At 38.8% G+C, this 12687-nt stretch overlaps 2 protein-coding genes across 6 annotated transcripts; both read left to right on the top strand.

Moving 5' to 3' along the window:
• The first annotated feature begins 844 nt into the window (after positions 1-844).
• Positions 845-2844, top strand: LOC108980121. Of its 5 annotated transcripts, none has more exons than XR_001994336.2 (4): positions 845-1367; positions 1868-2169; positions 2399-2458; positions 2583-2844. XR_001994336.2 is itself a non-coding variant. In XM_018950968.2 (2 exons), exons 1-2 carry the CDS (start codon positions 896-898, stop codon positions 1945-1947), a joined length of 552 nt encoding a protein of 183 aa, XP_018806513.1. In that variant the 5' UTR covers positions 845-895; the 3' UTR covers positions 1948-2841. The 5 variants fall into 5 exon arrangements, 1 of the variants encoding a protein (XP_018806513.1); XR_001994338.2 differs by having other exon boundaries at positions 2385-2458; XR_004801977.1 differs by having other exon boundaries at positions 2399-2844.
• Positions 2845-10375: 7531 nt separating this feature from the next.
• Positions 10376-12472, top strand: LOC118348920. The gene has a single exon (XM_035691494.1). It carries the CDS (start codon positions 10376-10378, stop codon positions 12470-12472), a length of 2097 nt encoding a protein of 698 aa, XP_035547387.1.
• The last annotated feature ends 215 nt before the right edge of the window (positions 12473-12687 follow it).

Below are 12687 nucleotides of genomic sequence, written 5' to 3'. Positions count from 1 at the left end.
TAATGGGCCCTACACGAGCTGTTGTCCTACTTCATATCTTGTCCCCAACCACCACCACGTGTCCACTTATTATTTCTGTCATCATCACCCCACCACCAGGACAGTTGTCTCCCCCGTCCACATCCTCATCTTCTTCGTCGCACCTACATACATATATATCACATATACATCCATCTACTAATTCATCATCATTCATCACCCGCCATGCATACATGCATTTAGGAAGCTCATCCATAAATACGGCCTCTGAGTTTCTGACGTGACATTTACTTCATCCATAAATTGTGGTTTATGTTTTTTTAATTTAATAAAAAATTATATTATAAACCAATAACTATTCACATTACATACACTTATAATTTTTCATAAAATATAAGAATATTTTTTATAAAATATAAAAATAATATAAGATAAAATACGTTGAGATAATATATGAATAATAATAAAATTATTGATTAAAATTAGATGAGATGAGATATCTATATCCAAACGGTCCTGTATGTCTGATACAACGTATAAATTTAATTTATATTTAGCTGAATAATATAGTTGGTCTTTTATAATTTTCATAATTTTTGAAAATGAAACGTATAATTAATCTTTCGGTTCAGCAGTTTTCTTTATTTGAGAAAAGTTTAAATTTAAATTCAGTTATTTTCTTCATCTCCCAAAATTGCGCAAAAGAAATATTAACAGAATTATACATATGATGGAAACGGATAGCCCAAAGTGAATATGCAAGACAAATCCTATATAAATTATCCGGAAATTATGGGGAAAAAAAGGAAAGGTAAAGTACTTATTTGCCCTCCTGGACACAACTTTAAAAGCATCCTCCTCATGTCTCTCACTTGCACCTTAACAGAGAAGAAAGAAAGTTCAGAGAGAGAGAGAGATGGAGAGCTTTCCTTGTGAATCTGAATCTTGGGTTTCCTCCATAATCTCGATCCACCAAAACCCAGAAGACGAAACTTTGGAAAGCCACCAGAGCAATACTGGGTTTCTCAACCAAGAAGAAGAGTGGTCAAAATTGAATATCAATAAAAAGAAGAACAAGAAGAAGAAGAACCAGGTTTTGCTTGAGGGGTACGTGGAATCTGCCGATGAGGACGACCTAACGAGGACCAAAAGCTTGACGGATGAGGATCTCGATGAGCTTAAAGGGTGCTTGGATCTTGGCTTTGGGTTCAGTTATGATGAGATTCCTGAGCTCTGCAACACCTTGCCTGCGCTTGAGCTCTGCTATTCCATGAGCCAGAAGTTCATCGACGAACACCAGAAGTCGCCAGATAATGCTGAGGCTGCATCCACGGACTCTTGCCCGTCCGTGTCGAGCCCAATTGCCAATTGGAAGATCTCTAGTCCAGGTGAGTGTTCTGATTTCTTTGACTTTTTTTTATCTTGTTGGTAAATTTTGGATCGTTCTTGTAAGTGGAAGGGCTTGCTTTCAGTTGATGTTTGATCTGCTTGTGGTGCTTTTTAACTGGAGCAATGATCTCGGTCTCTTTGGCTTTTTTGAGGGAAACTTTGGTTATCATGGCGATTTGGGTTGCTTTCGGTGTTTTGTCAATGAGATGATTTGCTTTCGGTGATTTGTCAATGAAATGTTTTGTCAATGACTGAGAGTTCTATTCTCAAGTAATCTTTAAGATATCGTTCTCTTTTTCTTAGGTGAAACTAACTTTCTAAGGAAAATACGACGATTTTTTTACCAAACCGTTGTGACTGTTTGTAGGAGACAGATAATGTGTAAATTACCCTTAAATGTTTGCCTTGTTTTCGAACATTCATGCTTATTGATCATAGACCCTTTGGAACTTCTTCCCTGACTGTCTGATCTAAATTTTCTGTTTTTTTTCCTGTCCAGGCGACCATCCAGAAGATGTCAAGGCAAGGCTTAAATTCTGGGCGCAGGCTGTGGCATGTACCGTTAGATTATGCAGCTAAATAAAATAATGGATCCATCAGCAAAGGGAAAACGTTTTCTTTGCAATTGGAAGTCATTAACCTGGACTTTCTTGTGGAGCTTGTGCTCCACTCATCCCTCCAGGTCGAGCTTTACTCAGGAATGAATGTTCCTGCTATTTTTTAGCTGGAGTTGGACCTGCTTAAACCAATTGACATAGGCCGGCTGTAGTGAAGAGAAGAAAGAGGAAGAAGAAGAATCAGGTTTGAATTTAACCAAAACCTAAACGAGTCTGACTTAATTCTTCCAAGATTAAGATATATTATGTGATTATTTTTATCCAGCACTTGAAGATGTACAGTTATCTGAATAAATGTATCCATCTTCAGCGTGTTAATTTATATTTTTGGCTATTATGCTCGTGTGTTCATTTTATTGTTATTCAAGTGTTATGTAAGGCTCTGAACTCCAACCTTAGTTGGTTTTATGCAGCGGTGAGAACCTTCAATTAGATCTTCACCGGCCTCTTTGCAGACCTCTGCATTTGCTGAGGTAACTAACCTAACTGAATCGACAATGTGTAATTCTCTCGGTGCTCCCTATCCTGACCCTTGTGGATCTATGATACTGACAATGCTCAACTATACTAACTTATGTTTATCCATCCTATGGATAGATGAATTCCCATTCGGCTGAGGCTGCAGGAGCAGCAAGAAGTGGGGGGAAAAGTGGAGAAAAGGAGTGCTAACTTGTACATCTTCATTCAATTCGCCATTTCCACTAGTTCTCCCAATTTCCTGTCACTTCATCTAAGAACAATTATATTGTTGTATCAATAACTGTGTTCTGACTCAGATGTTGAAAAACATCTTAAGATAGCAATGAAATCCAAAGAACTCGTGGTTTTTGGACGGGTTCTGCCTGTTTTGCCATTATTATTAGTAAATTATATAATGCTGAGGGATATGATCTACATGGGGAGCTATAGAACTGCTGGGTTTTGTCATGCAGTTATACAAGAATATAGTTTTAAATGAGAATGAGCCTGAGAATGAGTTGTAGTTTATGTAAAAGATGCTAAGGAAATTAGAGAATGACAAATTCAAGATAAAGAGAAACATTGCCCATCAAGATGTCTTCAAGGTGCTTGAGATTTTGTCCAAAAGAATCAAAATTTGGAAGCATGAGAAAGGTTCAATAGGCTGAGGGTACACGCCATGCATGCTTTGGATAGACTCTAATGCTCTTGGTATACTGCAATCTGATATTATCTCTAATAAAAAGTGAGGTGAAATTAGGTTATTTAATTCTGAATTAAGACTTTGAACATAAGAATATTACGTGTCTGTTTGGAATATTCTCATTTCTCATCGGCGAATTCGCTTCACGTTTTCTATGCCTTCACAATTACGTTGTCAGTCCCTGTCAATGAAGTTCTTTTGACGCACGCAACTTCATTCAAATGTTGGAAACCGAAACGTAAGCTGCGTCCACACTGCCATTGTTGACCGCGTTTTAATCGATGGACGGCACGTTTGAATCATGATCAAACATGGCAAGATTGCGCATAGTAATGCTACCTGCCAAATTCACATTTTACGCGGTAAAATAGGGCAGCTTGGATACTTATATGTGAAAATTATTGAAAGGAAAATTTTATTCACTGTATTACGATCTCACTTTCATTCTAGCATATGTATCACTATTAAATAATTATTTATTGGTTATTTTTTATCATCCAATTAGGATTATAAATAAATCAATCTGTTCGATAGCCTACTCAGTATTTGTCTGATTTATAACTCGATTCCTGAAAAAAAAAACTCGCTCGTGAAAGCAGATATCCTCTTAATTAGTAAATGACACATCCGATAAAATTCAACTCGACTAAGACTCATTAAGATCTGTTTGTTTATATCCGAGTCGACTCGTTAGCTTGAGTCGATTAAATGTGATTGCTATGAACATTGCTGCAGATTGTGAGAATGGCAATGGAAATATATAGAGAATTATAACACTTTAATGGTAATGAAATGGATGAACAATGAAGAAGATAAAAATGGCTACGCCTTGAGAAGTTCAAGGCTCCCAATTCCTCCATAGATGCAAATATTAGAAAGTTCTACAATATTCCAGCATACCTCAACAAGACTACCTCCCCCTACATATACTGGGAAACAATTCCCATAAATGACAACTTTCAAACTAAGGCCATGGGCCACTACCTACTCACATTAACTAAGCCCATGGGCCACGTACATAATTAAAATAACAAATAACAACTAAGTTGGGCATCAAGCCCAACCCACATTAATGAAATTCATAACAAGTTATCTCCCTTTAAAGAATCTTATCCTCAAAGTTCAGGGTAAGGTTGCAACTGTTGAACGGCCTCAGATGACTTACATAGAAAACTTCCATGAGAGCAACACTTGAGAAGCTTGCCATTTTTTTGTACCCCATTTAATGTAGTCCAAACTTCACCAAGTCAAATGCCGAAAAGCACCATTATCCAACATCAAGACATTGATATAAATGTACAACCACTAGTATAAAAAAAATTCTTCTTTTCACCACCTATGGTCGTCTTCACAATTCCCATAGCTCCAAGACAAGGGTGTCTATTCCTTTTAAGAGAATACCCCCCTACTTCATGCCCATAATAATCAACTAATATTGAAGGCTCAATATCATCTCCCCACTTCTCTGAATCAACAATCCAAGCACAATAGTCTTCATTTGGCTTACCATGAATTGCTTCAGAATATTCTGTTGGATCAGTAGTAAACCCAACTGCCATTGTTCCCTTAAGAATTTTATCTCCTTTATGCTCATAATATCCCTCATAGAAAATAGCTTTATTACGAGTGAAAAGACGAATCATGAACCAAACTTTAGAGCAAAGCACACCGACGTATACGTTGTTGATTTTCTAACTACACTAAGCTCAATACCAATGTTTACTCCTCCTCTTCCTCTATCAAAAGTCCACAAGATTTGTTCCTCTATCAAATGATATTACCAAATTTTAGCAAATTTATTCCATGACTCCACATATCTATGAGGCATTTTCTCAAACAATTCTCTCGCATCAAATAAATACCCCATTACTCTCCTATACCCAAAATTCATCCACTGGATCCACCAAAAGACAAGCAAGGCTCTGCCCGAATCACACCCAACTAACCACGAAAAACTCAAAGAATTAGAAATTACCCAAAAGTCGATATTCATCAGAGCCTGCAACTTCAAAGAGATTCGGATTCCTTGGATCAATAGAAATGGCATTCAGAGAGACAACTAACATGTAATTCCTCATGTCGTCAATAGGTTGGCATGTGAAAAGTTTTGGAGGAGTATGAGTTTTCAGATCAAAATGCTGCACCAACCCATCTTCACCACAAGTATAAAATATATGAGGGCTCCCAGGTTCAATAGCCAACTTATGAGCTCGTGCTTGATGTTTAGCAAGCAATTTAATTCCCACTCCACATTCCGAAATCTCAGCAAGTCTCACTTACCCGTCTGAATGAAACGAAAGCTTGACACGCCCAGTCTCACAATCCCAGAGTATAACCCGCCTGTCATCAGATCCTGAAACTAGAATGTCACCATCTGCATTGAACCTTACAGTGTTCACACAGCCTCTGTGCTTTTCTAGCTTCCTGTAGATATCAAATCGCCAAACAAGATCCTTGAAGGCGTCGAGGCGATGGGCAAAGTTCTTGGTGGAGAGTTGGCCGACCTCTCGCTTCCAAACATTGACCATTGCCTTGTCGACGCTGGTTCTCGTTCTCTTATTCATCCCCTCTTTGATGTCACGCTTGTATTTGAGAATTGGATTGTGATATGAAAATAATGCAAGTGGGTGAGATAATTGTAGAACCACTTCCTTCTGTATTAAGATGATTGCATTGAAAATCGTCCCTCTTGCCAAGGAACGTGTAGCCGCAGCCTGGATAACTGGACCATGTGCCAAAGGATTAGAGTACGGTGCACCTAGCTCAATTACTTCTGATCCACAGCAGTCAAGCAAGCACCTTCAATGCTTCTATTGTGGTACAAAGGTCAGGATCACCAGCAAGCTTAGCATTCTCCACAGAGCCATCTTCATCAGTTTGAACCTTGTCTTCTTCCATGGTTGCAAAACAAAAAATGGGCACTGCATCAGGCTGGTTTATAAAGAACCAGTCCTTCAGACTGCTTTCCCTTTCCCCTTCACAATTCGAGTTGATGACCCACTTGGTTGCAGCAACAGAGTTCCTCGTGAGATTAGCGACAGGGCCACCAATAACAACGTTGCCATCATAGTAGGGTTGGGTGCCTTGCTCACTATCCCTTTCCTTGTTGATCTGGAATTTTGCATGTACTGGGAAAATGAGAGGAAGCACCCTTCCGTCGTTCACTTCTTCTTTGGTTTTGAGGGAGAGAACTATGGTTTGTGTAAAGATTTATTCCACAGTCCCCTTTGTACAGAACTCAGAATAACAAAGATTGATATCAAAATACACTGACAGAACCAGCAAGATTCGAAGTAATACAAATCTCAGAACAAAATCAGAAAATAGCAAAAAAATAGAACACTATCAAGAATAATAATCAAAGAAATAATGAATAAAGGAAATAAAGAATCAACACAATAGATTTACGTGGTTCGACCCTAATGGTCTACGTCCACGACAGGAATGGCCTTAGAGCTTTATTGATAATCGATGTCCTTCACAGATAAGCCTCAGAGCCACACATATTTACAAAGCCCTCATCTCACAATAGAAAATCACACAGATTTTCTCCTCAAAGTGAAACCCTAAGCAATACCCTACGTTATTCCCTCTCTGTTCTTTCTCTCTCTCTCTCAGCCTCTCAAAACCAGAATGACAAACACAATGAATTGGGGTTGCATATATCGAGTTAACAATGAATATATATGATGAAATAGATGCTAACGCATGTCATGATCCTGCGGCTTGAGTTTGATTCTTTTCTGGTGCAGCTTATGAGTCACGTGCAGGTCACGTGATCAACCAGCTCAGTGTATTAATCTCCAAAGATTTCAGAATCAGCCACTTGTCCACCATTCAAAGGTCACAAGAAAGAGGATTAGAGATTAAAAGCAACAAATAAATAAATGTATTGACATAACATTTACAAATCTCCACCTTGGCAAAACATTTATTGCCAAGTTTTATGAATACTCATCATTGGTCATTCCTGCATTGTCCCCCTAATGGGGACAGACTCTAAACTTCCATACCAACTAAGTTGTCTGAACTTAGAACAAGAGAGAGATTTAGTCATCATATCTGAGGGGTTATCCTCAGTTGAGACATTTTCCACACATACGATTTTTGATTCTATAATATCCCTAACAAAATGAAGCCTTATATCAATATGTTTGAACCTTTCATGGAAAACTTGATTTTTAGCTAAGTGTAGTGTACTTTGGTTATCACAGTGTACTGTAATATTACTATTGTAAAAATGTTCAACTCATTTGCAATACCTTTTAACCATATGGCCTCTTTTACAGCTTTAGTCAATGCTATATATTCAGCATCTGTGGTAGACAAAACTACAACAGATTTTAAGTGTGATTTCCATATGATAGCTCCCCCAAAAGCAGTGAACACATATCTAGTTAAGGACTTCCTTGTGTCTACATTTCCTGCAAAACCATAGTCTACAAAACCAGTTAGCTCATACCCTTTTTCAACATTATTCCCAAAACTGAAACCTAAATTAGTAGAGCCTGTCAGGTACCTTAGTACCCATTTAATGGCCTGCCAATGTGTTTTTCCTGGTTTTCCCATAAATCTATTAACAACACTCACAGCATATGTCAAATCAGGTCTAGAACGAACCATTGTATACATTATACTTCCCACCATGTTAGCATAGGGAATTTGTTGTATAAAACTAATATCAGGTTCTGTTTTAGGAGCCTGATCTAAAGACAATTTAAAATGCTGACCTAAATGGGTGTTGACAGGTTTTACATGTTCCATACCAAATCTCTTAAAAATTTTAGAAAAGTAATTTTTCTGAGATAAGTGTAGCACTTTTGCATTCATGTCCCTTTCAATTTCCATTCCTAAAATTTTCTTAGCAGGACCCAGCTCCTTCATTTCAAACTCTGATTTTAGCATGCATTTAACTTGTTTAATTAAATCAGTGTCTTTACAAGCAACCATCATGTCATCAACATACAAAAGGAGATAAACATAAGTTCCTTTTTCTTTCTTGTAATAGACACAACTATCATAGGAGTTCATTTTAAAATTGTTTCTAATCATGTGTGTATCAAGTCTTTTATACCACTGCTTGGGTGATTGTTTAAGACCATATAAAGATTTGTTAAGAAGACACACTTGATTGTTTTTTTATTTCATTTGTAAAACCTTCATGAGGTTGCATATAAATTTATTCCTCAAGTTCTCCATACAAAAAAGCAGTTTTAACATCCAATTGTTCTAGATGCAGATTTTCAAAAGCTGTGTAAGCTAGCAGTAGTCTAATTGAGCTGTGTTTAACCACAAGAGAGAAGATTTCATTAAAGTCAATTCCTTCTCTCTGTGTAAAGCCTTTGGCTACTAGCCTAGCTTTATACCTGGTCTCTTCTATCCCTGGTATACTTTCCTTTTTCTTATAGATCCATTTTGATCCAACTAATTTCACTCCTTGAGGTTTAGTCACCAGAACCTAAGTTTTATTTTTATTAAGAGATTCCATCTCCTCATGCATAGTTAAAATCCATTTAGAGGAGTCTTTGCTATTCATAGCCTCTTTATAGGACCTAGGTTTCTGATTAACAACATCATCAGCTACAGTTAGAGCAAACATAGTAAGTTCAGCTTGACCATACCTTATAGGAGGTTTAATAACTCTTTTTTGCCTATCTCTAACCAGGTTATAGGAGCTAACTCCACCTTGATCCATGTTCCCTAAGTTTCTCCCTCAGAGTTACTGCCTTCTCCAACTTCAGGTTCAGGTTGGGTGTTAATTTGCTCCACCTCAACGTGTAACCCCTTTAAGAAGTTATCAACTTCTAGGTTTGGTGTATCTCCTTGTACCCGAGTCATTTGTGACTTAAAGGTCACATCCCTGCTCACAATGCACCTGTACCTACCTGGTCTATCTACCCAAAGTTTGTATTCCTTAACCCCTTCAGGATACCCTATAAAGATGTGTTGAGGGAAAAATGTGTTCAATTGGCATATTCTTGTGAAAACCTATGTAAAGTTGAGTTGTAACAAGTGTTGATGCATTAGTACATGAAAAATATTGAAGTATGCTCAACATGGCTCGACTGGCGCTCGACTGGCGCTCGAGCGGAACCTTCCAGAGAGTTTCGCTCGATGGGCGCTCGACATAGCGCTCGAGCGAAACCTTCCAGAGAGGTTCGCTCGATGGGCGCTCGACATGGCGCTCGAGCGGAACCAAGACAGAGTGGTTCGCTCGAGGTGAGCTTGACGTAACGCTCGAGCTGAACCCATCCAGAGTGGTTCGCTCGATGTGCGCTCGACTTGGCGCTCGAGCGGAACCAAAACAGAGCGGTTCGCTCGAGGTGAGCTTGACGTGGCGCTCGAGCAGAACTCATCCAGAGTGGTTCGCTCGATGTGCGCTCGACGTGGCGCTCGAGCGGAACCCATCCAGAGACATCCAGAGACGTTCGCTCGACACCTCGCTCGAGCGGTTTCAGAAGATAACGTGCGCTCGACCTTCGCTCGACACCTCGCTCGAGCCAATGTTCAAAGACAACCTAAAATTCATGCTTTGGGCACCGTGACTTGCTGGGACTATAAATATAACAGATCATTTCTGTTGTGTGGTGTGGAAAAACAGAGCAAAACCTTAAGTGTTTCAAGAGCCAAAGAGAGAAACCTATTCCTCACCTTGTGAATCTCTTTTGGACAAACACTAATCCACCACACCACTCTCAAAATCAAACCTCTTTCAAAGTCCATTGAAGTGGACGTTTTGTTGGCCGGAAGGTTCTCGTGGAGCTGCTGTTGATGCAGAGATCGAGAGGTTCTCGTGGAAAGCTATAGAAGGTCGGAGTTCCGACACTACATGCGTGTAGAGATCGAGTGGGTCACTCGTGATGTTGCAAGCCAAGTTTAGGAACTACAAAGGTTTTGTGAGTGTCACTAAATTGGTTGTAATGAACTTTTTCTATAGTGGATTTTAGGTGGTGGCTTACACCCGGAGTGGTTTTAGAATTTGAAGACGTTCTTCAAATGAGTTTCCACTTCGTGACCAAATCCTTGTGTTGATTATTTGCATGATTTGTGTCTTCTTTTATTAGCTTCTTGCCATTAAATTTTATTAGTTCACATAATTTGAACTGCACCTATTCACCCCCCCTCTAGGTGTTGTATGGGATAAACCACTGCTTTTTCAATTGGTATCAGAGCGGGTTCACTCCGCTAGGATTCAGTTCCTGAGTGTGTTCCTGTTATAGTGGTTTAAATGGATAAGTCTCAATCTCTCACATCACCACCATATTTTGATGGAAACAACTATGCTTATTGGAAAGTCCGAATGAAAGCGTTTCTAAAGTCTGTGGATGAACGAGTGTGGGTGTCCATAACAAAAGGATGGAGAGAACCAGTTGTTATCATTGAGGGAGTTCAAACTCCCAAAAGTGTGGATAATTATTCTAGGGATGAAATAAGCGAGTGTGGTTGGAATAACAAAGGCCTGAATGCGATTTTCATGGCTGTGTCCCAGGAGGAGTTCAAGCGAATTTCCATGTGTGAAAATTGTAAACAAGCTTGGGACATTCTTGAGGTTACCCATGAAGGTACCAAGGCTGTTAAGAATTCTAAGCTTCAAATGCTAACCACAAGTTTTGAAGAACTTAGAATGAAAGATGATGAAACTTTTGATGCCTTCTATGCCAAACTCAATCATATTGTCAATTCTAGTTTTAATTTAGGGGACAAAATCCCTGAGAATAGAATTGTGAGAAAAATTCTCAGATCTCTTCCTGAGAGATTCCGTCCCAAAGTCACTGCCATTGAAGAGAGCAAAGATTTGGACAATATGAGAATTGAAGAGCTGGTGGGCTCTCTACAAACCTATGAGCATACTCTTCCTGTGGATAAGAAAAATAAGTCCATAACCCTCAACACTATCAATGAGTCATCTGATGAGTCGTCCGATGAGTTGGCTATGAGTGACAAAGAAGTAGCCTTTTATGCTAAAAAATTCAGGAAGATGTTTGTATCTAGAAATAGAAAGAATTGGGGAGATAAGAAGAAAAGGTTTGAGAGAGTTAATGGAAATTCCAGTTCAGGAAAGAAGGAAATGAGCTCTAAGAAATATACTAGAGCCACCAAAGACAGGGTACAATCTGATATTCAGTGTCATGAATGTCATGGTTTTGGGCACATTCGCCTTGAGTGTGCAAATTACAAAAAGGCCATAGAGAAAGCAAAGGGTGCGTCTTTGGATGATAATGATTCTGAGACAAGTGACTCTTCTAAGAGTCCCTCTCCAAAGAAAAATCGCAACTACATGGCATTCACTTCTTCTGTTGGTGGCCAAAGTCATAGAAGTGAATCAACGTCTGAAAATGAGAGTGTATCTGGAAGTGAATCCGGGGATGATGATGAGTTGGAGGAAATCTATGAGAAGTTGTACAAAGAGTGTGTAAAATTGAGGAAACTCAATAAAGCACATATTGAGAATATAGATATTTGCAAAAGAGAAAATGAGGATCTCCAAGGTAAATTGAATGAAGCAAATTGTCTAACCGATCAGTTGCAAAAGAGGAATGTGTCACTCGAGGATAAAGTGAAAATGCAGGGAAGTGAGTTGATTTTGTTAAACGATAAGTTGAAAAATTTGTCTACTGGGAAACAAAAGCTTGACAAAATCCTAAACTCAGGAAAGTCCTTTGGTGACAAGAGAGGTATAGGATATATTGAAGGGAAATCTGATGTGGCTTCAACTTCAAAAATCCCATGCAAAAGGGTAGGAAAAATAATGTTTGTTCCTGCTTCTAATGAGAATGGCAAACCTCAACTTTTGAAAAAGGGTAAGAAACCCTTACATGTGCAAAAGCCTGTCCCACCTCCCAAGAGACAAGGAGCTCGTAACACAAGCCCTATATGTCATCATTGTGGGAAGGTTGGTCATGTTAGACCAGATTGCTTCAAGTTAAAAAATCATCATGCCCCTACTTTCTCTAAAAGTAGGATTGTCTATCCTTCTAAAAAGAGTAAGAAGTTCTTGAATGCTTCCAGGTATGTTTCACCCTCCATGAGACATGAAGTTCACAAAGCAAACCACGTTTGTCACAATTGTGGTAAGATTGGTCACATTCGACCAAACTGTTTTGAGCTTAGGGACCATCCTAAGAGAATTGAAAAGCCCTACTCAAGAAAAGGGCATCAAAACTTGTGGAGCCAAGTCATGGTCTTGACCAAACAAAATGAGATTATCAATGTGAAGTTAGACCAATTGACTACTAGACAGAAGGTTGATAAGGTGAATCATCCAAAAGTGAGACAAGTGTGGATGAGAAAGGGGGAGGAGCAGACCAGACATGGTATAGACTGATGGTCATGCATTCATGCATTCTTTTTTGTTGTATAGTTGTTTTTCATTTTTGTTCTGTTTGTTAAAAGCATGTTGTGTGTGTTCCTCAAAAATCATGAATAATGTTTTGCACTTGCGTGGGATAAAGAGTGTTCGTGATGTCAATTCTGAAAATATTAGGTACTTATATCTTTTGAAAATTGTATCATGTACCGTTATAAGTTACAAAGGTTTAA

Source organism: Juglans regia, chromosome 7 (assembly GCF_001411555.2).
Source record: "Juglans regia cultivar Chandler chromosome 7, Walnut 2.0, whole genome shotgun sequence".
Taxonomy (NCBI): Eukaryota; Viridiplantae; Streptophyta; class Magnoliopsida; order Fagales; family Juglandaceae; genus Juglans; species Juglans regia.
This window is presented reverse-complemented; position numbering and strand designations above follow the sequence as displayed.

What these genes read in the sequence shown, in the direction of transcription:
- LOC108980121 (XM_018950968.2), top strand. Translation starts at nt 896, where the DNA reads ATGGAGAGCTTTCCTTGTGAATCTGAATCTTGGGTTTCCTCCATAATC. An exon ending in TTGGAAGATCTCTAGTCCAG is followed by an intron (nt 1,368 to 1,867) that starts GTGAGTGTTCTG and finishes TTTCCTGTCCAG; the next exon opens with GCGACCATCCAGAAGATGTC.
- LOC118348920 (XM_035691494.1), top strand. Translation starts at nt 10,376, where the DNA reads ATGGATAAGTCTCAATCTCTCACATCACCACCATATTTTGATGGAAAC.